Here is a 25,810-nt window from a genome sequence, read left to right as displayed (position 1 = left end):
GACTTCAGGATAAATATGTATTTAACTACAATTCAATTAGGATTAATCACTATAAACACACGCAAATCAACGTATGATGAAATCGTTTTTGTTGCAATAGAATATCGAGTGCCTCGAAATAATGTGTTGATTCGCCGCATTTACACGCAGTTCTTCATAGGTGGTGTCTGAAAGGGTTAATATCTACTGTAGAATATCGGCTATACCCCTCTTTGTTCTCTGATCCACTGTGCTGTCACCGGGTAGCGTTTATTTTGAGTGCCCGTTATCACCTTTCCGGCGCATCCGCTGTCCGCTAATCGGCGTCACAGGGCGATGACAAAACGCTATGCGGGCGCCGAAGGGGCCCAACGTCGGGGAAAACAATTGGGTCGCGGGTACGAACTCGAGCCGCGCCCGTACGCGCGTTGCGCAACCGCGACCAATGGCCCGAGTATATGTATACGATCGTGTAGCCTGTGCCCTCCCGGCTTCGTAATAGGTTGCACGGCATGCCCGAGCCCTATCGGCTGCGGCGATCTCAATGTAAACACCATTGTGAGGACGCCTCAAATTACCAACAGCTGCTCGGCACCCGTCACGCCGCCGACAGGACAATGTTATCATCTTGCCTTCGATCGTGGCGTGGCTTGTTTCTTTCGTGGTGTGCATTTCTCAATGGAAAATCGCCCTCGCGCGCTCTGAACAGCCGCTACACTTACTTGCCTTGGCCTCCGGGATGCTGCAGATCTCGGTGTGGCGTCCTCTTTGCGGAAGCTCTCTCCACGAAGCAGCGTAGCGTAGTGTGACGCGACGCGTGTATATAGTATACGCGCACGTAACCGAGTGCAGCGAATCGTGGCGTGTAACGTGACACTGCATTGTGTCGCGCGGTGGTGAACGCTCGTCTAGTGAGGTCTGTAGATTGGTTCTAGAAACGTTGGTGTTGTAGCACGTCAAGAATAAATTGCGGGATTGCCCTGTGACCCGCCACGGTGGTCTAGTGGTTATATTGCTCGACCGCTGACCCGAAGGTCGCGGGATCGAATCACGGCCGCGGCGGCCGCATTTCGATGGAGGCGAAATGCTTGAGGCCCGTGCACTTCGATTTAGGTACACGTTAAAGAACCCCAGGTGGTCGAAATTTCCGGAGTCCTGCACTATATGGCGTCCCTCGTAATCATGTCGGGGTTTTGGGACGTAAAACCCCAGCAGTTATTAATAAACAGCTAGATTATAGGAGGAGGACTCTTAGGGGAGGACTTCAAATAGGAAGAGCTGAGAATTGCCGTTGAATAAGCACAGGTACCGACTGGAAAGGCGACGCACCTTTCAGAGCCGTTCCTTACTCATGTGCTGCCTAAGGCATTATTCGTTCCTCAGTAGAATTCAGTCGCAAGTTGAGCGTCTTTCCTGTCTGTGTTACTTATTCATCTGCAATTTCTTCATGCTTGAAATGTCGCACTAACTGGCCTAACGGGTCACACTATAGTATTTCACGAGATGCTTCACAAAGGTTCGCTCACTGACGTGGAGTTTTTCTTTCTTTTTGTTTCATTCTGTTCTCGAACTATGCATGTTAGCGATAAAAGCGCACTGCAGCCTTTATCTGGACGCCGAGTGCCTTAACACGTGTAGATAAGGGAAGCATTGAAATGAGGTCGCCGTTTTGCTCCTCGATAGCCCAGCAGGTGTGTGGCGCAACATTCCAGTCACCTCTGCGCGCGTTCAGTGGACTCTGGTTTCAGCGCATTTCGGTGACTGATTGAACGAATCGGTCGCGCACGGGCCTAAATTGGCCCGTTGCAGTGACGATTATAACCAGTTATAGGGTTTTAGTGCCGTAGCTCCAAAGCGGCTTTGCATACGTAAGCCCTTGCGTTCCTTTGTATTCTCCTTGGGTGCGGCTGGAAGTACAAAGGAACGCGAGAGCGTGCGTACGCAAGCGGCTTGGGGACCCCGGCTGTAAAACTCTCTATTAGATAGTTTTACCGGCACACCTCGTGGTTCTCGAAGATGGCTGGTTTCAGTCGCTTCATTTTGACGCACAACGGCGCACATAGTATAAGGACGGAAAGAACACACACGACAGGTGATAGCAGGTTCAACGCTGGTCGTGTGTCTTATGCCAAAATGAAGCGATGCCAACTTGCCCAAATGGCAATTCTATTACACTTAATGCTTCGAAGGGAAAGTGCATGAAAGAGGAAGCGTATATACGACAAGGAGGAAAGAACGCTTTTCTCCCGGAAGTGCGCGCCGTGTGAACCGACGGGCCCCATTCGATCTGCGCCCGGCGAGTGAGGCGTGCAGCGTTGTTATTATATGCCGTCGCTGTTGTGTCTGCTCTGTTGCCTCCGCTGCGTCACTTTCGACAGCGCCGATCGAGTCGGCTCGTAAAAGCTCGCCTTGCATACTGACCGCGGCTTCCCAGTCCGTGTCGCAGCATTTCTCCGTGGAAAATATATGGGTGTGGATCTTGGACCCCGCAGAAATATAAAAGAAAACAAAATTATGCATTCGCTTCTTCATCTTCTCATTAGATTGTATTGATTTTTCTAATGCGTTACGTTGGTAACGTCGTGCGGGCTTTTTTGGAGCGCAACTTATTGCGAGCCGAAGTAGAAGGTAAATAGAATACGAAGTGGCCCGTGTATACGAGATGATTAGACGACATTCGCGAGGCCTGCAGGGGAAGGTGTCGGAGAGCTTAAAGAATAGAGGAATGCTATTGACCTATTTCTATTCTGTCGATCGGTAGATCTCACTGGCGTTCGTACGCTCGTGGTGCCACCGCTAGTGTGCTGTCACGTTTACTTGGTTAGAAGCCGCTGTGAAGTCAAGCTCTGTTCGTCCCCGCCCAGGATTTGAACCTTGTCCTTGACGCGAGACCCGGCCGTAGATGGCTCTCGATCGCATGGACAGGGCCAATAATGGGGCGACGCCATTCAGAGCCGCCGTCTTGTATACCGCTATCCGTTCCTCGCTTCACATTTCGGTTAGTTCAACTTGCATTCATCATTCTGTGTGCTTCCCCGCATCCTCTGATATCAATCTCTTATATCAACAGCAAAAGCAACTAGAGAAAAAGTTACAGACCACGCATCGCGCAGTGGAACGTAAAACGATAGGGGTAACATTAAGAGATGGCAGGATGGCAGAATGGGTCAGGCAACAGACAGGGGCAGCAGATATCTATAGTTGACATCAGGCGAAAGAAATGGACGAGGGCTGGCCACGCAATGCGTATAGGACAGACAAGAATATCAGAATGGTTACCAAGGGTTGGGAAACGCAGTCGAGGAAGGCCATAGAGAGTGAGATGGAGTGACGAGATTAAGGAGTTCGCGGGCATCAAACGGAATGAGCTCACACAGGATGAGGTATAAACTGCAGACCGTTGGGAGAGGCCCTCGTCCGGCAGTGGACGTAAACTGGCTGAGAGTGATGATGATGAATGGTAATGACACGTCCCCTTGCTCGCGCGCCGTCTGTCGCTTTTTCGTAGAGGAGTATCGAACCTCGTTCGCTCTACGAAGAATCGCCGGCCTATTGGTTGGGGGTGGGGGGGGGGGGGGACAAGCGACCTCGTCGCTCCGTATATGTAGTGTACGGGGTGTGTGCCGTTTTCCCGCAGTATCGCCGGGAAAGAGCAAGAAAGGTATGCCGACGAGTGCGCACCCAGCGCTGCCTCGCTTCGAGGTCGGAGAAAGCAAACGCGGTAGCAGTTTGGCCTCGTGTATCTATACGTTATACGCGTACTCGGTTAATGGTACGCCCACGCTATGGCTGCGCGTGGCCGCCGCTGACGAAAGTCATTTGCATGTGGGACACGAGTTTTGACGTTCGCTCTGCTCGCATGTACACGCGTGCATCAGATTACCGCGCTTTTACGCTGAACGTTTCGGGGCGAGGACCTGCGGCTGGATTTTTGGCCTGCTGTCCCAAGGGATCGGCAACACTTTTTTTGTTTTGTTTAATTTCACTTATTGCATACCCCCAGGGCCGAATCGTTACAGAGGGGAGTGGCTACAAAGCATTCAAATGAATCGGGTGTAAGTTCAGAAAAAGATAAAAATACCGCATGTTTACTGAGAATAATGAAAAAGGCAGGAAATATGAGCCACACTGCTTCTTTGTACGGTAGCTCCAGTGTATAGCTCCATTTCTTTTTTCTCGCTGCACAGACGGTCGTGTGTACGACTGATGTACGTCCACGACAATCGTGCTCCTTCGAAGGAAGTGCACAAGCACATCCGTATGTCGCTTTTGCAGCGAGGCCTGAAAGCATGCGATACGAAGTTTTAACCCTGCCTGCTTGGTTCAAGGAATTTTAACTCCGTGCTGAAGGACTATAATCTCTTCAGGGGCATAGGCAGCAATTTTTTTCGGGGGGGGGGGGGGACCTTCTTGATCAGAAGTGGTGGCCGGGCAGGCAGATGCGGTCGAGGGCCATTTTGTGCTGTGTATGCCGTGAAAAAAAAAAAAAAAAAAGCCGGAGAGGACGGGCCCACTGTGGCACCCCCCCTGGCTACGCCACTGTCTCTTCCATCTTCCTCTGAACTTCTGCCAGAAGAACGCGTGGCTGCACGCATTAAGCCCAAACCCCATATGCGCGAAAATGCACGCGACAGCGACGAGCGTTGCTATATATGAGCGACGAAACGAGCCGTTCGCGCGACCTGTCGCGTGGTCGATTTCGCGCGATCGCTCGGTTTTTCAGATTTGGAATCCGTCGCTCGTCGCCCGGAAGTGCTGTGCTCAAGCAGCCAATAGCAAAACACCGGAACAAGATGCATCAGTGACGTACTGCTGATTGTCGCCGCTTTCTTATCGACGCGCATCAACAACAACGTTCATCAACATGGCCAACGGCGACGAGCGCAACGTTGACGTTGTTGAACGCGAACGTCCCCTCAGGGACGGGAACTAGAGGTGTGCACGGGCTCCGGGTAGCCCGAAAGCCCGAGCCCGACCCGGCCCGCGGGCCGGGCTCGGGCGGGCCGACGTATTTTCACCTCGGGCCCGGGCCGGGCTCGGGCTACTTGGAGTTTTATCGGGCCGGGCTCGGGCCCGGCGCAAAGCCCGACTCAAGCCCGAAATATAAAGAATGAGCGGGAATTGTTTTCCAGCACGCATACAGCGCCTTTTCCGCGACCGCCCTTTACCGCTTTTCCTTTTCATTCGCTACTTTAAACAAAAGGGGAGCAGGTAAAGCACTGCCTGTGTTGCACTCCGACAAATAGAGAAGTAACACCACCTGAGCTAGTGACGGCGCCACGCGACTGTTCGCGTTAGATATGAGTGAAAATGCACACGACAGCGACCCGACGTAGATCGCCTTCGTGCAAGCTGACGCTTGCATGGGCACATCCCATACACGTGACGGCTTTGGCGAGCGAACTCCATTGTTGCTGGCATGAGGCCGTCTACTTGTAATTTGTAATCTGTGCAATAGAGACTGTTCGTCGTGTGTCGCTTGATCATATTTGATATGCTCAATAAAATGCCAAATTACCGGAAAACGATGTTTTGTTTTCGCAGCGAACCTTCAAAAAGCCGGGCCGGGCCGGGCCCGAAATTGTGTTTTCGTACGTCGGGCCGGGCCGGGCGGGCTCGCAGCCCTTTGCCGTCGGGCTCGGGCGGGCCTTCGACAAAGTCAGCGGGCCCGGGCCGGGCTCGGGCTCGGAAATACGGCCCGTGCACAGCTCTAACGGGAACTACAAGTCCCGTGTCGTCTGTGACGCGGCTTGGCGGCACGTAGCAGCAGTGATGGGATCGAAAAAAGTGCTGCAAGACAATGATAAACATTTTATGTACCATTAAGCAACAAAACATCGTATTTTACATTGCATACCGCTGACTACGCGTGCCACTTTTGGCACGAGTAAACGCCCTCATGCCAGCAACAGTGGAGATCGCTCGCTGAAGCCGTCGCGTGAATGGGGTTTGCCCATCCAAGCGACCGCTTGCGCGAAGACAATCTACGTCGCATCGCTCGTCGCTGTCGCGTGCATTTTCGCGTATATGGGGTTTGGCCTTTATGTTAGAACCGATTTGCACCGCGCAACAATTTGTCGACTGTGTATACGCACAAACGTATAGCTACGTGCACACCTTGCTTCCGACTCAATCATACTTTTCCGTCGCAAGAAAAAGAAAAAAAAGATTGTTGCAAATTAACTGGGTGCCTTAAAGAAAACAAAAGGTCCCCCCTTTTCCCCAGGGGATGTGTATAGGGAAATCTCTGGCGTCGACGTGTCTTGAAGTTGCGTTGTCGTTTGACGAGACTGTTGTTCCAATGCGCGGAATTCAGTGCCGGGCGACAAAAGAAAGCGCAAGAGAAACGCGGCCAGGGTCAGCTGTGACACGTCAACGGTGGTCGTGTTTGTCGTGCCGATAGCGAAGCTCTAGTGTGCACATTACAAGAGCGCACTGTCGCGAATTTGACGGGTGCAGCTGCGCCTGGTGTATACATATTCGACTTGTCCTTTTGAGGAGTTGAAGTGACAGCGCATGCCCACATTGGTGTTGCGCGCCGGATCCTCGTGTTATCGGTGGTTAATGCGTCTTGATTGCGGGCATTTCCTCGCTCGAGTTGAGCCGTCAAAGCTGTTGCAAATGGTATATACTATATACGTAGGGTGGTTCAACACCTGCATCTGAGCTCCTGTTGATTTATTTCGGTATAGAAGAACGATTAGGTTTGAGTCGTGGTTGGGTTGTAAATTTCGGAGTAACGGTAGTACAGCACTGGTTTTTGGGAATAAAAACGTGCAGCACCCCTGTGGCGCTCAACGCTTTTCACCGCAATGATAGTGATGGCACTCGGGTCTCTATAGAGTGACGGCCTCTATAGATGCAGTATAGTGCAGGTTAACGGGCTCAGTTTTGTGTCGCTATTAAGCAAGCTTTGTTAAGCGACAAGTAGTAGCCGGTGACACCTAATGGCTCCGATTTCTCCTGATATGTCGTGTGAATCAATGTAGAAAAATGTTTTTTTAAATATTTTGCGTGAATAAAGCGAATGAACAGTCTGAAGCTCACCGACGAAATTGTCTACCTGGGCTAATAACATTTAAAGGCCCTCCTGTAAGAGCTACGCGAACGAATATTTCACGTAGCAAAGCCCATTGAAAGCCCAAACTGACACTCCCTTTTGTTCTTTGTTTTTATTTTTTCGCACTGCTAGGCAAAGATCTCATGGATGTTCGGCTTGGTTGTGGCGCAACAAAGGTGGAGGGAATTGGTGCTGTGAGGACGAGACGCCTAAAGTCACTTTAGAGACGCCTATGGCACTTGAGACGTAGAAATGCATTATGGTGAGATGCGAACATGGACTAGAGCTGTGCTCTCAAAAGTGACGAAGACGTCGACTGCGTGTGAAACGCTCGCGCGTGTGCTGCTTCTGCCATCTTGCCGACATGCCACTGTAAATACACTTCCCACATATATACCTCTCGTCTCCGTCACAGTATTCTTGCGATAGCTAATTCGGGAATCTGGGTTGGATAAAACCGTGACGTATTATAAAGTAATAGTACCGCTTAGTGGAAAAGAAGAAGGGAGGCGAAATGGCGGAGAGCAAACGCGATGAATTCTTTTTTTCCCGTTGGAGTGTACTGTCTCGTGCGTTCCTTCACGACTTTCTTTTCAATAAGCTGCAGCCTCGAGTTTTCGCAGCGCTGCACGGATCTAACACGGTGAGAGCGTGAGCCGTGGAATCGTAAACTCGTTGCGTACGGGCGCGTTTGTATATTAATGATTCTCGTCACACAATGGGACGCGGAAACGACGTGCGCTGAAGGAAGCTCTTGTTGTCGTCTTCCGCCTTGCAAGCAACACGTGTTGAACTCTATTGATTCTGCCTACCGTATGAGAGAGAGCGTGTCGTAAGAATTCAGAGGCACGTCTGGTTGTGCTTGTCATTCAAGTAGCTCCCGACACACAGACACTGATGACGTTGACTATACGGCGGTAGTATAAAGCTTAGCGGCTAAGCTGTGGCACTGCTAAGCCCGAGGGCGCGGGTTCGATTCCCTGCCACGGCGGCTCCATTTTATGAGGTCGAAGTGAAAAACAACCGTGTATATACATTTAGGTTCACACGAGAGTGTTTAAAATTAATCCGGAGTGTTCCGGCCACTGCGGCATGTCTCATAATTACATAGTAGTTTGGGCAAGTAAAACCACACGAATTATTATTACCAGGCTGTTTTAAAATAGGGTACGCAGAGCTATCGTTCGTTGGGCACGGTACGCTATTTTCGTCACTTAACGTATGTACCCGAGAGGATGTGGTGTATGAGGCATGCGCAGTGGTGGCAATCGCCATCTCAAAGCTGTGCGTACCCTTTTCCGGTTGTCACTTGTGCGTGTGTTGCTGCGCTGACTGTAAGGCTGGGAAAGGAATTATACGGTGGGGTTTAATGTGTGGAATAGTCATAAATAGGCAGATTATAATCAGTTATAATGGAAGTAATTGTGGCGTCATATTCACGCCGCCGCGAATACGGTGTACTTTGACTTCTTCGGCAAGCGGCAGGCTATAAGTGACTTGGAATTTTCTTCAATCCTTCATCGTGTATGCTGCAGCCGCGCTCCCGGAGGAAGATCATATCTTGTGACATTTGCGTGGATTATTTGTAGAAACCGCGCACTGCAGCTGCTCGGAAGGACGGTCTGCGTGCATTGCCGGTGTACACTCCGTGTGTATGTACGTACATAATGTACTCCAGATAACGATACCTCTCTTCGACAACATACTGCTTCGTTTCTCTGTTCGCATGCATGTGTCTACCCTATCTGTGTAAGCTCGCCGCTTTCTCGCCATTACCGGAGATGCGTACGCCTATCGCGAGCCTTTGGATGCGTAAGTTGCACCGGAGACGACACTTGTTATTTCGATCACGCACGGACATGCGCGTTTTAATACTCCTACGCCGTCAGCATTCGAAAGCCTTTTCGGACGAAGGAGACGCACCTAAGTGCTCTGACTAAAACACGGATGCGTCCATTAGGCAAACGAGAGAGCCGCCGCTTTACGTGTGGTGGAAGATTATTGAGTTTTAAACGATGTTTGCTGCATAAATGTCTGTTTCTTGTCGTGAAAAGCCTAACTAGGCATCTGTTGTGGAAATGTATAGCATTAAAGAATGAAAACGCATAGCAAACCTGCGTTTCTTCTAAGGCGAACCTTTAAGGTAATTCCTCGCGATTGGAGTTGTTATTACTGGAGTAGCGTATGCCGTGCGTGCGTGCTGGAATCCGCCTTTTTCCACGATGCCACGGCGCATGCGCCTAGCGGAAAACTCGCGAAACGCCTTACGATCTCGGGGGCTTTTGTTCTGACCATACAGCTCGTCCCGGCCCCTACCAAAACCTTACCGAAACGGCAGAAAAATTTATTAAGTGGATTGAGGGTGGTTGGGTTGTGTGTGATGCTGACGTCGGCTTTTGGGGGTGGGGTGACCGCCCATCCCCCCAGGATCCGCCCCCGAGACCAAGTTGCTCTGTGCGTGCATCAGATATCACTGTATACGACAGCAAATTCTGCGCTGGCGAATTCGGAACGATGATTATTTTTCTTTCCTTTTCCGAAACGAGCCCGTTGACTTTTGTCATTTATCCTGCTGCTCTTCTGAGCTGAAGAAGAACAAAGGAGCGTAAACGCAGTGTCGGTGTACGTGCACCCTTCGTGTATATATACTCCATGGAGAGATAAGAAAACAAGAACGTGGTCGCCGGCGCGATTTTTCGTGGACGTCTGCGAGCTTGCCACTGGCTTCGCAATATTTGTGCTCCCCGGCCCGCTTTCAACCGAAGCAGTGAAGCGACTCGCACGATGTCGCTTTCCGCCTACATTTCTACGCGTGCACTTGAAGGCTTATCTTGGCGAAAGCAACTGCATGCCTCCTGCCAGCGTGGCCTTGAACGAAAAGCCGGCGGGAGAAAAGTAAAGCCGAAAAGGACCACGTGATGTGTAGGAACGCAAAAGCGAGTGAAAGCGGGGCTATGCATATATATATATATATATATATATATATATATATATATATATATATATATATATATATATATATATATATATATATATATATATATATTATGGCAATCAAACCAGATTAGGTGAGTAGTGAGGTCATTAGCGAAAGTTAATTCTATTGTGATAAATCAATTAATTGAGTACGGAGGTAATTGGTGAAAATTAATGTTTGAAAGTTTGATTAATCAAAGTGAAATTAGTGAAAGTTATATAGCGAAAGCTAATTAGCGAGCCTTGAACGTCGATATAAAGTGCACGGTTAAATAACCACACCGGATGGCTTTCGCCTTTGAGTCTGCCTTGGGCGAATGCAGGACCCTGTGAGCTTGTTTATTTATTTATTTATTTATTTATTTATTTATTTATTTATTTATTTATTTATTTATTATTTATTTTATTCAGTGCTCGCATTAGGGCTATCTTGAAGGGCATAATTTGGATACAGCACTGCTTCTACTGTGTTCTGGATGTTCGTTTAATTTACCACAGTGTATAGTGCTATAGCGCAGTTTTTTTTTAAGGATTTAAATTCTCTCTTTCTTCTTCTTCTTCTTCTTTGTTTTTAAACAATCTTGGCGGGGACTGAGAATACGTTTGGCTGGCGACTGTTTTCGCGAAAGACCGCTTTCCGCGACTCGAACGACTCGCGTGTTTTTCCTCCAAGATACAATTCCAGAAGCTGCCCCGCGGGTTTCCGCCGTTTGCTTCAGACTGTTTTAATAGGCCGAGGGTTTGTTTAAGGCGTAATGCTACGCTTGATAAGTGGCCACATGCAAGGGGGTAGAGAACGGTCGAGGGTATTCACATCTATGTTTTGCCGAGATGTGCTCGACAAACGTTTAATTCATGCGAGACTCGTGGCGGATCGAACGATCGTACGCGGCCTATTTTCGTCAGCTTCCTGTATTAGTAGCCCTAAGTGAGTATGAGAGGCGCCAAGAATTGTATAAAATATTATTTACAAAAGCAAATTTAAGGACAGCGCGTGTGTGGTGATAACTCTTCGGAAATAGACCCGAACACAAAACTGCGAAAACGTGAAGCCACACGAATTTTCGAAGGTTAGTTTAAATATGTGTAGCCGTGTGTAAAAGCTGATACCATGTTTTTTTTTTTTTTGAAATTAGAGTCGATTTTCGCATGTCGCAACACTAGCGTGACGTCAGGCTACCGTGTCAATTCTGGTGACTTCACGCACCAGTATGGCTAGCTGTCATTGCGTCAGGCACCAAAACATTCAAAATGGCCGCTTGTGCGTCACCAACGGAGCCAGGAACGGAGCGGCCGTGGGAAAACGTCACGATATCTTGCGCGAGCACGTGACGAGAATCTCATACCGTGTTGTGACGTCAGGGTGCACTAGGAACCTAACTTAGCTAGCTTTTAAAAACATACTGTAATTACTTTTTCAGGGTGCACTCGTGCTTACCAGTACATCTTCTAGGCTCTTGAGGGCTTGGCCTTTCATTTGACGCAAGAAAACAACTGAAAATTTTCGTGTCAGTACCCCTTTTAAAGGAGTACTGACACGATTTCGAGACATCACAAAAGGGACATTTTTCGTTTCCTCGGTATGCAGCGTCAACGCTGTCCACACACCGGAGTCGGAGAACACGTATAAAATATTTTGACTTTGAAGTTTTCGTCGCTGAGCATCTGCAAGCCAGCCCCACTGCAAGGACATTATCCCGACGAGTCAAGACAGTTCCCCCAGTTTTCGAGTTCTGCGTCCTGCATGCAGCCTAAATCGTAAAAATCACTGTCAGGGTCACTGGACGTCAATTCACTCATCGTTGCTTAAGCGCACCACGAGCAGATGAGGGATTTGCCGCTAGTACGTCGCGAGTTTCTGTATCCCCGTGACGTCACACTGCTATGAAACGTCACTGAGAAACCACCCCCTCGATATCGAAACCGAAAGTGTCTAGCGCGGTAATTAAAATATATACGATGCATTCTCAAACACCACAATACTCGTTTTAGGTTTCTCGGCACAAGAATTATTATTTAGAGCAACAATTCGAAAATTTTTAAAATTCGTGTCAGTACTCCTTTAAGTCACCATGTAATCGCGATCTGGTGTAAACGGTGTGTCATCTGGGAAAACATTTTTGTGAGGAGTATTCAATGACTTTGTTATCGAGAAAACAAATTGTGCGTTGTACGTCATATCCAGGTTTAATGAATTTTCTTGCAAAAAAACCACCGACACTACTTCACACGTCTCTGTCGGCGCAATTTGCTGATCCCGAAGGTGTGGCGCCCTCTGTACAGCGCGATGCGAGTGCCGTGACCTCCGAGACAACCGGCACACCGCGCGAATCCCGCGTTGCGCTTGCACAAGTCGCTGCACGAACAGCCGTGCATTAATCAGTTGCGAATTTGAAGACATTGCCTTCCTTAGACCGCTTCCACTCACACACGGTAACGGCGTATGCTCTGACAGGTCTAAGGCACAAGAAACGTAAACAAAACATAAAAATAAGATGACGAAAAGTAAAAAGCGACGAATGAAATTAAAAAAAAAATGTGATAGACATCACGCTGCAGTAAGTACATGCTTACGTTGGCAACGTTGCTTATAAGAGGGAATAGCAACATTAGCAAATATCAGCCAGCATTAGCAATTATTTAGCAACGGCGGACAGTGATGCTAACGAGTGCTGGTAATATGCAAGAAAATGCGGTAATTGGGGTCGTTACTCGTGAGACGCTCTGGTGTAATGCACTGCCTTCGAGATCGGCGACATCGTTTTTTCTTTCTTTTCTTTTTTTTACGTCTCACGTCGTGCCTCTTACAAGATGCGCGTGAAAGGAAGGCATTGTCTTCAACAGGCTAAGCAATGCAACGTTGTTTTTCATTCGATCCCCGTCGAACGATTGACTTATCTGCCATTATTTTTGTTATTAAAAAAAGAAGTTGTCTATGCCCCAGTGCAGTTCAAAACGCCGAGAGGCACAAGCAGCGCGCGCGCGTGTGTGTGTGTATAGAAAGCAAGAGTCGGGAAGAATGCGTCGGCTTACGAACGTTCACGTAACGGCGAAGACGGCGAACTCTGGTTTGCACGGGATGCGCGCCGATCGCGCGGTCTCTCCTATTGTCTTGCCGAGTGTTTTTGAGTGGCAGGGCGGTGGAAAAAATGCTCGCCTCGCTGGCAGCAGCGTTTGTTCGAAGCGCTCTAAACGGTGACACTCTCGCGACAGCTGTCACCATAGCGCCCTTTATTCCGCTGCCCTTAGTTCCTCGCTTTTAGTCTTTTCTCCGGCATGACCCGAGTTAACACCATCCCTTTTCGGCCGTCACGTATTTATTATACTTGTAACGAGAAAACGAAGCGCGCTATGTATTTGTATTCAGATGCTAGGCAAATATTGTCACGTGGTTGTGACGGCGTAGCAAGCAGAACCAGGGGAGTGAAACTTCCTATACCATCCATGGAATGCGATATTCGCTCGCAGCGCCGGACGAACGTCTGGTGTTTGGGGGCGGTACTAAAAACATGGCGGCGCATTGCCGACACGCACTGGGGGACGCCATCTTGATGAGGACTGAGGATCTGAGGGGGGCGGGCATGGGCGTCCGGAGGGGGGTGCAAGGGGGGGCGGCTGCCCCCCCCCCCTGGAATTTCGGCTAATATCTTTCTATGCAGTAGCAATAAGCTGCACACGTTGGTTAGCACACAAAAGGTCCGCATATCCGTGTGAAATGGCCTCCAGGATTGCCAGCCAACATTGCACCTTATTACATATTATTGACAAAAACCTTGCCGGTCAAGTCACGGTAGGGACCCCCCACCCCCCCTTAATGGATGCACCCCCCTGGAAAAATTTCTGCGGACGCCCTTGGGGGCGGGGGAGGGATTTAGCGCCAAGCTCTGTACCAGCGAAATTGAGCGAGCGGAAGGAGTTCAGATGGCGAGCGTGCGACCTTCTTCCTGTTGCGCAACCCGCCACATGATCAAAACGGCAATCGTTGCGTTCTGTTTGATGAAGGTTTACCCATCCACGTATTCTTGCACCACTTATTCTAAGTAAGACTTTGTTTTTGTTTACGTGTACAGATAAATTAGACAAGAATAAAGAGCAAAGTTTGTTTGAATGCTTTATTGCCTAAACGTACCATTCATACAGTAAAAACACAACTTGAATATTTTACGCTACCGCTGCAACCGCATCCTGATATGCCGTGCAAGCGTAGAAAAACAAAACGAGCAGCATGCAGATCGTACCTTTCGTCCGCCGGGATCCGAAAGACTTTTATGCCGGTGCGGCGTGAAGAATTTTGACACCACTCAACACAGCACGATTTGTGATGACGGCGCGAATCCATTCATGCTTCTGTTTCGCTGAAGCTTGCAAGGCTTTCGCTAAAACAAACTTTACGGTGGTAAAAGCGGCCTTTGGGACACCGTAGGCCGTAGCAGTCATGGGCGCGCCACAAGAAACGCCCCTTTTTCGCCGTGAGAGATAGGACGGCGCAGTTCCCTTTTTCCACTCCGGGTGGCGCTCGTATTTTCGCAATCTCGAACTGCAACCTTTTCGGTTCACTTGCGTATTAAAAACTCCGGAGATAATAAGTAACCTCGTAATAAATATATAATGGAACGACAACGTTCATTCATGCTCGTAGGTAGTACAGCCCCCAAACATTAGGATCGCTGCGGTCACGGGACAGAAAAACCGCGAAGTTTCATCCCCCTGGCAGAACTCCAGCATGTAAGGATGAAGCACCTCATTGGACGAACTTGTGCGCGCAGCGAAATGAAGTGACGCATTCGGTGCAACGATATAGCCTCGAATACGATCGTCGGTCATCTGATCAGCGATAAAGCGCGTCGGCATTTATATGCATGTGTCATCGAAGGTTCCAGCGTTATCGTTGGTGGCTGCATTAGTTCCAGAATAAACTCCATTGTTCTTGCTGCGCGCGCAATCTTATCGTAAGATTCTAAAATAATCGGAAAGCACTTTGCTATACTGTCGTTTTCTCCGGGAAGCCAACGTGTAACTTCAAGGGTTCTGTTGACGTTGTCATTGCAATTCAGGAGGTGGCTTGAGGTCTGATTCTACGTGCGCCGCTTTGCAGAACGGGCCCTGTCGGGCCCTTTCGAGACAGTCATCCGTGATATTACTTGGCACCTTATTTCCTGTTGGATTCGTGCAGGTGAAGCTAGGAAAATTATGCAGAGTGCCTGATCTCGCCGTAATTTGGCCGTAATCCTTTCGACATGCATTAGGAGAGACAATTAAGTGCAGTGGACACATACGTGCAGTAACGAGAAACCACGCGAATGGCGGTAGCCAATCCTCATTCACGCAGTAGCCGAGAGAGGCAAAGAAAAGCGTGGGCCGCGGTGTACAATCACGAGCAGACGTACGTGACAGTCTCGCGTGCGGAGGCAACTTGAAAAGCACCGTTTGCGCAAACGCGTGGCGGCGGCGGCAGTGGCATAATTTATCTCGTCGCGCCGCCTTCTCGTTTCCGTTTCTGTCGAGGCGTGGCGCTGCAGGCTTTTTTATTTTCCTTCTTACGTATATTTCTCGGCTTTCTCCGATTCTTTTACGATTCCTTCTACTTGTGTCGGTGGGTGCTTGGGCGGTGAGCAACGAGCGGAGTCTCGAGCACAGCTGCTGCGACAGTGCTTTGGAAACTTTGTCGGGTGGCGCTAATTCCTCCGCCATTCTCTCGCCTCTGTCGGCAACGCGAGAAAAAAAGTTGCAGAGGCGATTCCGAATTCGTCCGCGGTCCCGCTGCGGTGATTCAACGGCCGTGTTACCTTGCTCTCTCGCGCAGCTCTCGTTGCTCTCTTTACTTATGCAGCTGGCGATTTCATTCGCGGCTTCAGTGGCTGGGTACGGCCAAGCCGAGTCGCTCCTGATGCCCACGTTCTGTGACGGGGTATATGGCGAGGTGCGACCAAACAGCACGCAGAAAAGCAGAAGGGAACAAATAGTAAATAACAGTAAATTAGCAAATAACGGAATGAAATGAAATCACGAGAGTAAAAAAACAACAACAAAGAAACAAATGTGTGTGTGTGTGTGTGTGTGTGTGTGTGTGTGTGTGTGTGTGTGTGTGTGTGTGTGTGTGTGTGTGTGTGTGTGTGTGTGTGTTTCATCTGAAAGGGCTGGCAGTTGGGCTTTGTTGGTTGTACGTATTTCAAGAAACAGCGCAAAAAACAACGGGACAGCAGAGGAAGAAGACGCACACTGCGCTGACACCCTACGCAGTTTTATTGTGAAAGAACAGCGCACTTTCTGTCTGTGGCATCCTGCGGGATTCGGTGTACTTCGTGACTGGGTGTCTTGGGTGACCACGGTATATACTGCATGCGGCGAGTTGTTTTTCGCTATAAGTTTGTTGAGAGTCAGCGTTGTGTGCGTCTTCTTCTGTTGTCCTGTTACCTGCCGCGGTGGTCTTGTGGTTATGGCGCTCCAATGCTGACCCGAACGTTGCGGGATCGAATCCCAGCCGCGGTGGCCGCATTTTGGTGGAGGCGAAGAGCCAGAGGTCCGTGTACTTAGGTTTAGATGAACGTTAAAGAATACAGATGGTCGAAATTTCTGGAGCCTCCACTACGGCGTCCCTTACAATCATATCGTGGTTTTGGGACGTAACGCCCGAACAATTATGTTGTCCTGATGTTTTTTTGCGGTGTTCCTCGCAGTTTCTTTTTTTTTTTACTAAATAAGGCTCCGGATTAATTTTGACCAGCTTTGGTTAACCCATTCATAAATTCACTTGTAGAATGGATAAACCATGAAAAATAAAAACGTCATTTGCTAATCGCCAATGACGTTGCCTCCCTCCTCGTTATTGCTGTTTCTGTGCTGTTATGTGAAAGAAGGCGCCGATAGCTAACCAGTTGTTCATACGGCGAACGCATTTACTTGTGCGCTGCGTTGCAGCGGATGAAAAAAAAAAAAAATCTTGCAGTGCAGCTGCCTACAATGGATGCTGCAACGTCATGCTGAAATAACCTGTTGGCTGCGTGCGGACGAAAGCGACTGGGGAAGCCCATGATTGATGGTGGCGTGACACGGCAGCATTTTTGTTCTTTCTTTCTTTCCTCCCTAACGCGGCAGACAGTGTTGTTTCCACAACGCTGCACGGAAACCGTGCGGAAAAGCAGTACGAGGAGGGGGCCGTCATGCGGGGCAGCCGCCACTAAGCGGCGGAGAACGCGCAGAATTATCCTCAACTGCGCTCTTTTGTCGTTGAAGTCTTGCGCATGCCTCGTTCCATCTTGCGCTCGTTCTGCCACGATTAGTGCTTAAGCTAATTCGGCGTTTATGGAGCGACTTGAACATCGTCTGCAGCCCGTCCACCAGAGAGAGCATCGCGCCGCGCCACTTACGCGCGAGAGACGGCCACGTTCAAGGGTTTGCCACGTGGCCTTGTTGGTGGTGAATCATTCGAACAACTTTGATGTAGCGCGAGAAGGCATATAAGGACACCACACCACACATTTTGGCGGGAAGTTTAAAATTGAAACTTTTGACATTGATTTGACATTGACGTTGAACCTATGGTGGGAAAGTTAACGACACTAGAGTGTAATTTATCAGTCTAAAATAAATTATTGGTTCACTTTAGTGTCCTTTTACGGCATTCTCGAGGAAACGGGTCCAAGCTGGAGGAAAAGTTATGTATGACAAACACACACAGCGCTGTGTGTGTTTCCTTTCTGTGTCCCCGTCGTTGTTTCACGCTGTGTGTTTCACTATGTATGACACTTCTCACGATTTTAACGCATGCATATTGAACGTGCTATGATGCACTGAAGTTTTGTGCCACTATTGTGGTCTCCGAGACTGGCGGACCCTACACCGCGCCGTCCGATCTCGGAAGCAATGGCACGTGCAAGCGCACTGCTATCGGCCACGCAGCGGGAGTCTGCTGCTTTCTGTAACGCATGGCTGCAGCAGCGTCACAAGTGGGTCAATCTTAGCGCTGCGAAGAGGGCGCTGACACGAGATGACAGACGCAAACACGCGCAGTGCGGCGTGCTCGTATGCTTTGCGTCTCGTGTCGCCTGGTTACCCCCTGCCGGAGCAGACGCTGTTGCCGATTGAAAGCTTTATTTAGAGAGAGAAAGTTCAGAATTTTGCTGGTGAACTTTTTCGAAGCCGACTCGTTGAAGTCCGTCAAGGGCTGTGCACTGACAGTGCCCAGCACACGGGCCTCTAGCGTTTCTCCTCCATCGAAATGCAACCGCCGCGGTCGGGAACGCACCCGACAGCATGTTCATTGTGGAAGGGAGGGGGGGGTGCATTTGGAATCGGACGGAGCCGAGCTGGTGTGAGTAAACTGTTTGTCTGCGCTTGTCTAAGTAATAGACACCGTCTTCGGTTTAATTCAGTACTGATTTGGGGAAACATTTTTCTGTCCGTTTAATAAGCGCATAAGAGGAATCGCATATTTTGCAAGGTTGCCTGGCATTTGCTAGGGGTGTCACGCGCCCGGTGTAGTGCGGGCAAGCATGTTAGCTCTTTCGTGTCTGATATGGTGGCCGGTATTACGGGCACCGTGTTCAAGTTTTCGTCACTGCCAGTAGTCTTGACATCGGGCCGCCCGGCCATCTCTTGAGATCAGAGCGCACGAAAAGGAAAGTGGTATTGACATTAAAAAAATGTCCGTTGGCGACGTCACACAGCTCGGGGACTGCACCGAAAGTGTGGCAGAATTAGGCACACACCTTTGCAAGCGATCTTCCGCCGACACTTTATACAAGTCAGCATATCTGTCGTTTTTATTTGGAGTATATACGGGCGTGACAAGCAAATCAGATGTCGTGCAACACTCCATTGCGATCGTGGGAGTTTCGCTGGTGGTTTGGTTACGACAGGACGAGCGTCATCTCTTCTGTCCGGCCATGAACTAGATAGAGTGCAATGCAGGCTTAATTGAAAGTAAAAAAAAAAAAATTCAGTTGTTTTGGGCTGTCACATGCTACTGCCATGGTTGCACAAAGTATGTCCACTCGAGGCTTTTCTTTAAGAGTGTACCACGTTGTACGCATAATGAGTGCTGTAAATGGCCAGCAAGCGCCATCGTTAATTCTCGCTGACATTCCACCGCAGACTTTTTTTAGTCTAGACATTCCTTCGGGAATCGAGAGAATGCCGATCGCGTGTCCTGTGGTTATAGGTGTCTATAGCGCCGACACGTTTTGTTTTTCTTTGCCTGGATGCGGAGGAACGTGCTGATGTAGTTAAAAGAGGAAAATGCTCGATGTCGCACGGATGCCTTCTAACGCACATACCACGCCCCGGCTTTCTGAAACCCGAGATTTTCCTGGACTGTAAGGTGTACTGTACAGATGGTCTCGTGTAGCAACATGCATTTGACATGTTACCAACACATTGCGGTAAAGTTACGCTGTTAGATAATTTATGTGTAATCATAACTAATTTATCCCTCAGTTTGTTCTGTTTATATGTTCTGTTGTTATTGTAATATCTAGGAACATTATATGACCTTTATTTAACTTGTCTTTGCAGTTCTTTATTTATTACGCATTGTTGTACAACCTGTTGTAACCTTATTGCTGATTTCACGCATCATTGTTTAAGCTGACATTCTATGTTACTCCGGGGACATTTGTAGTTGAACTCTTTATTTTTTTCGTATTGTCGTAGCTGCTGTAGCCCCCGTTTCTTGCTTCGATCTCATACGAGATATGCAATGTTTTTAAATAAACGAACAAAGCGTATCCGCTGCAGTCGCGAGTAACTCGCCCTTTATCCGTGTCATTGGCGCGATCGGCATTCGATTAGCGAGAGAGCGGTGTGTGCGTGTGTGCGAGACCGTGCTGACGGGGGCTCCCCGTGTTTCTCCTGTTCGCAGACGAGCGAGACGCGATCCAGAAGAAGACCTTCACCAAGTGGGTCAACAAGCATCTGATCAAGGTGAGTGGGAGACACGCCGCATCAGCGCGGACGCCTACTTGCGTGCCGCCGCCCGAGCTGTCCTTTCGTTTGCCGCGCACGCATTCACTCACTCGCTCGCTACTAGTACTACCACTACTACTACATGCCTTCCCTCTCTCTCTCTCTTTCTCTCTCGCAAGCAGCACTGGACCTTCCTGGAGGTCAGTATCTCTCCTCGCCGCACGGCGGGCGGTCTTCCATCGGGATGCCCACACTCGCTCTATGTATACGTTCGTCGGTCGGGGGACACGCGTCCCACTCGTACATAGTGGATCACCGCCGACGTGTTTCCGTCGCCGTTATTTGTTATTTTTCATTGCGCTCTGGTGTGCTTTGCCGACGGTCTTGCTTGTCGCGTGGCTGGCGCGCCAACGCCGTATGGCGGTGGGACGCGGAGGCGCGATGCCGACGTAGTTGCGCGCGTTCTGCTTCTTATTTCACGCTTTTTAAAGGCGGGGGAAACGTCTCGTTCCGCGGACCCGTTTCTTGCTGTGGGTGGTTGTTTGGGAACGCTAAAGGAATGTGTATACCTTCGTCCTAAACTATGACGTCATAAGGAGCCGCATAGCCAATATGAGCGAAACGGCGCAAACAAAATGAGGACTAAGGAAGAGTGGACACGACACGAGCGCTGTTGAGGCCTGCAATATACAGAATGCCGGTCGTAACTGCGTTAGTCAGCCCTCAGTCGCCCTCACGGAGAAAGAAATTCCCTTTTTATAGCCTACTCTAATCGTTGACCCCCTAGCGGTAAGATCGGTTGCCTTATCGCTAACCAAGAGTCACGAGTCTTTTTTTTTGTGTGTGTGCTTTGTAAGAGCATGCGCATTTAATAGCATTTTAAGGTGTTCTTACAATAAAAGTGTCATTTGAATGTCAGCGTTGGTGTTGCATCTACTCTTCTTTAGATCTCGTGTTATTTGCACCGTTTTGTCTTATATATATATATATATATATATATATATATATATATATATATATATATTCTTACCCACCACGGTGCTCTAGTGGTTATGGTCCTCGACTGCTGGCCTGCAGGTCGCGGGATCGAATCCCAGCCGCGGCGACCTCATTTTAGATGGATGCGAAAATGCTTGAGGCCCGTGTGCTTAGATTTACGTGCACGTTAAAAGAACCCCAGGCGGTCTAAATTCCGGAGCCCTCCCCAACGGCGTCTCTCATAATCATATCGTGGTTTTGGGACGTCAGACCCTATATATATATATATATATATATATATATATATATATATATATATATATATATATATATATATAGGGTCTGACGTCCCAAAACCACGATATGATTATGAGAGACGCCGTTGGGGAGGGCTCCGGAATATATATATATATATATATATATATATATATATATATATATTCGCTATGAATTTCCTGTTAAGGAACAGTGGTGCCGTATCAGCACCGTGGCGGCGATCCGGACACCTGCTGCAACTTAAACTGCGCGACAGTAAGGCTTTACTACGCGATTAGGCATGTTTATGCGATGTAATGTGGTACATGCAGTAGCTTTGACCGTGTTGGCGGGATATCGTGGCTGCCATAGATACAAACGCACAAGTGTGTTTTGATCGAGCGGCACAACGTGCGAGCATAATACCGGCGTCACACAGTCACTTTTAATCGCGATCGGGCCTACTCCGAATCGAATTTTTTATTTATCGTGATTGGCTCCTTTATGCAAGCCGCGGGTAGGAGCCAATCAATGTTTAGAAACTTCATTCCCGTCGGACTTAATCGCGATCAGCAGTGCATCGTGTGACACCGGTATAACCTGCACGAGACATATTTTTGCCAATATCTTTGGCTTTCACAAATGGATGTCACTGAACTACAGTCCCGTCATTTCTACTTCCGAAGGACCGTCTGATCTATACCCTGCATGTGCACGGTCTGTAGTGGTGTATGTAGGCGATTTATTCGCGGCATAGACGCGCTGTCACGAATGTTGAAGAACGTCGTGATTTGCAAAACCTCCCCGTGGCATCCTTAATAGGACACGTACAGTCATCACAGTTGTATAGACAAGGCAGGTGTCGCTTCGGGAGGCGTAAGATGGCGTCAATACGAGGAATGAATAAAACGACGAACGCATGTCCACTCTTAGTCTTTCTTTTGAGACGGTTTCATTCTGGCAGCCGTACAGATTGCGAACGGAAAGGTTCTCACTTTTAAGCGCTTTACGGGCTTCATACCGCAGCGGTAATTTATGCGTCTGATTGCGATTTCCTTGTACCAAACGCCGCTTACTTGTTCAGCCATGCGATACCTCCGGTATATCGCGAGGGGATTAAAAAAAAGTGCTGGAGTGGGAGCTCTTGCAGCTTCCTAGCAGCAAACCTGAAGCCCCCATTTACCCGTACTTTACCGTAAAAACATTGCCTTTTCGCGCGTGATGCCCGATTATAGATCAAATGCTTTTCTTCTTCCAGCGTAAATGCTAGGTTAGTTATTAAAGTTAGAGATTATTGCTCCCGACGAAAGTAATACATCCGGATGGGTATTGGGAGTGTTATCTCTCATAAAATTTGCCAAGACTTTGAGGCTTCTTAAGCAAACCAGTAAAACACGTAGACACGCTCGAGCACTATTTGTAGTATTTGTCCGAAACAGTCAGCTGTCTTAAACTCGAATGCGTTTGAACATGTGGTGTTGGTTTGAATCGCTACTTTTTCTTCGCTGTAAGTTATAACGTCTTATCGTGCCTATCTGTGGTGAGAATTCCCACTCCAGGATTGTCTTTTTAAAACATGCTATATCGTTGAAGCCGTTTGCAAGGAATCGTTAGTTCTTTGCATTAGGTATCCTCTAGACAGGATTTAAAGAAAAAAGAAGTTTCACAGAGTTTCCGACCTGTTGTGATAAATTGGGCGGTGCACAAGGTCTATTGGGCACTGCTTTCTTAATGCTCGTCGTGCGCATTGCGAATTAAATATATATATATTTTTTATTTTTCTCTTCTTCTTTTACAATGGCGAGCTAAATAAACAAGCAAAAATTTGAAGTTCCATTAATTTTTCTCCTTTCCTTTCTTGAAAATTTATTTTTTCGAAGCACAGTTTTGTAGAAACTATAGTGTACATTGATGTAATGACTGATAGTTCTGACCCAAAGGTTTCACAGCGCATACAACGAGGACGAGCAAAGAAGAGACACACACAGCGCTGAACTTACAACTGGCTTTTAGGGGCGAAGCTCCTTAAGGCGGCACCCGTTCGTCCCTCGTAGTAGTCGTAGTGCGTAACCAGTCGTAACGCTAGTACCAGATCTTGACCTCCAAGGTGGTGCCGGTGGGAGATTTTTCCTGTGCGTTGTTGAACAATAAAAAATTCGCAGCGTGCGCGTTAACTAAAAGCCGAATTCTTCTGTCTCTCATTCCCCATTAGCAGTCATTGGCATGTTCCAGTAGGAAACGTTAGTAGAAGTAGAAGTGTAAGTGTTAGCTAAAAGCCGACTTCTTCTGTCTCTCATTCCCATTAGCAGCCATTGTTTACCTCCAAGGTAGTGCCTGGTGAGATTTCTCCTGTGCGTGATTAAACAATAAAAATTTTGTTCAAAACGCCGTTGATTGATGAAATAAACCAACGAAAGACTCCAGATGTTTTCTAAAAGCAAAACGAAAAGACGCCAGATGTTTCTAAAGTAAAACGAAAAGACGCCAGCTGCTTAACGAAAGACGCCAGATGTTTTCTAAAGCAATGGTTTTCTAAACAATGAAAATTCACAGCGTACATGTAAAATTAAAGTGAGCTGCAAGTCGTCATAACTCTCATCGAACCTTTAGTATAAACGCGCCCGATCTCACGTCGGTGATGATGTACTGGGCAGAATTCACGGAAGATTCACGGTTTACCGATGAACCTCCGCAGCTTCGCCCACTCATCATCATTCACTCCGTGGATATGCTGTGATTTTTTTATTTTCCTGCCACGGCAATATATATGCGCATTTACACAGGAAAAAAAAAAAAAGAAGGAAGAACAGAGCAGACGAGGTATACAAAACCAGCCAAAGGAACAGCAACCCATCATCGATATCACATGTTTTGAGATAAAAATTCACTTTCCTTGCTCCAAAGAGCAAGCGACGCAACACTGATAGGCTTTTTATCACGTTTCGAAATTTCCTGGGCTTCTATGATTTCGTGCGCTATTCTATTTTTGTTTCTTGCGAGCACACGTGTGTGAGTGAACAGAGGCTGGCACCCCATCCCGACAATGAATTCCCAAATCCCCACTGATAGCCTTATCTACATTGTACCTGTGTTCCTTAAGACGTTCATTAAGGCACCTTCCGGTCTGGCCGACACATATTCACTGTGACAAGATAGCGGAATACAATACACGACGCGATCTTCACATGGGACAAACCTATCTTTGTGCTTGGCGGTGCACATTTTTCGGGGTCTTGCGTCAGAATTCACCTGACGGCATATTGTTAGAAGCTTGGCGGGGGCTGAAAAAACAACATTCACACCGGCTCGCTCGCTAACCCGCTTTATGTTGTGGCTAATTTGATGCAGGTACGGGATTACTGCGATTTTTTTTCTCTCGCACTTGCGTTGCCTCACCGGATATTGCAGTAGAACGATTGGCATCCTTGATAGTTTTTAGAATTTTTTTTTCAGTTCTGTTACAGTTCCTACTGTAACAAGATTTTTTTTTTACTAGAAAGTTTTGGCCTGTTCATTGATGGCTTAGTGGCCCAGTTCATGGACCGGCTACGCGAGGGCATTATTGCGATGCGATCTCAGATTCAAAAGTTGTAGGTTCGATTCCCGGCACCGACAAGTATTCGTTCACTTTCATTACCCTTTATCTCGTACTGTACTGCCATTAAAAACTATTAATAACTTCCCCGGCATATCAGTGCTTTTCTGGATTCATATTCTGTTAACCTCGCGCTTAACAAAACCTGGCCCCATTCTGCTCGTTCATGCGGAGGCATTTTGTGGCGTTCGCCGCAGCTGTTCGCATGCCCGAATGCCACTGAATCACCCCCGTTTGAAGGCGGCGACGACCGACGTGCGAGGGTGATTCTGTCTGCCAGCATTGGTTGCGTGCGTAACAACTCGCGTTATGGCTGATTAACAGACGTCTTCATTGGCGCTTACAACTTTTGGGACGCTGCCCGCGGCGCTCAACGAGCCGTGGCGAGACAGTCGAGGCTACTCGAGCCGCGTAATCGCGTCCCCCGATTCAAGAGGAGCTCATTTGCATGGCAATTATGCTTTTGTCTTGTCGGACGGAAGCTTGAATGCCGCACCGCGCGTACGCCGGCGCCGCTGTATGTGTATACGCAGGCACGCGAACAGACTTTGTCTCTTATTCCTCGTCCTTAATTTGGAGCGACACGGCGCATTTCTAAGAGGACTCGTAATGAAAGGCATTGCGTGAATGTTATTAGTTAATTGGGCACTTTTACAATAGCAAAATCGTACGCGCCGTTCCTCAAACGAGGAGGCCTTCGGTCTGTTCCAGAAAAAGTGATGCCGTCCTCTAGTTTCAAACCATAATGGCGTCAGGCTTCGTTCCGACGTCTGGGACGCTGGGGACGCGGTCGGGAAAGCGCGACACGCTCTTGGCTGAGACCGTGACCTCGTACAAATCAGTCCAGTTCCGAGGTCTGACGCTGTCCAACCACGAGACGATTATGAGGCGAGTCTATAGTCGGGTACTCCGGATTAATTTTTGATCATCGGGGGTTCCTTAACGTGCACCTTAATCTAAGTACACGGATCACGGCCCCATCGAAAGGCGGCCTTCACGTGGCCGGGAATCGAACCCGCATCCTCTAGCAGCGCTGCGCCATAGCCCTTAGGCTACCACCACCG

At 48.5% G+C, this 25,810-nt stretch overlaps 1 protein-coding gene across 3 annotated transcripts in view; it reads left to right on the top strand.

Moving 5' to 3' along the window:
* LOC119406865 (microtubule-actin cross-linking factor 1) overlaps nucleotides 1-25,810 on the top strand; it is a 252,161-nt gene that overhangs the window by 63,487 nt on the left and 162,864 nt on the right. For all 3 annotated transcript variants that reach the window (XM_049419656.1, XM_049419653.1, XM_049419654.1), the window contains exon 2: nucleotides 19,875-19,936. In XM_049419656.1, the coding sequence (XP_049275613.1) occupies nucleotides 19,875-19,936 (62 nt within the window). The remainder of the gene's footprint in view (nucleotides 1-19,874; nucleotides 19,937-25,810) is intronic.

Source organism: Rhipicephalus sanguineus, chromosome 10, assembly GCF_013339695.2.
Source record: "Rhipicephalus sanguineus isolate Rsan-2018 chromosome 10, BIME_Rsan_1.4, whole genome shotgun sequence".
Lineage (NCBI taxonomy): Eukaryota > Metazoa > Arthropoda > Arachnida > Ixodida > Ixodidae > Rhipicephalus > Rhipicephalus sanguineus.
Note: the sequence above shows the minus strand (reverse complement) of the source record. Positions and strands in the feature narration are given on the sequence as shown.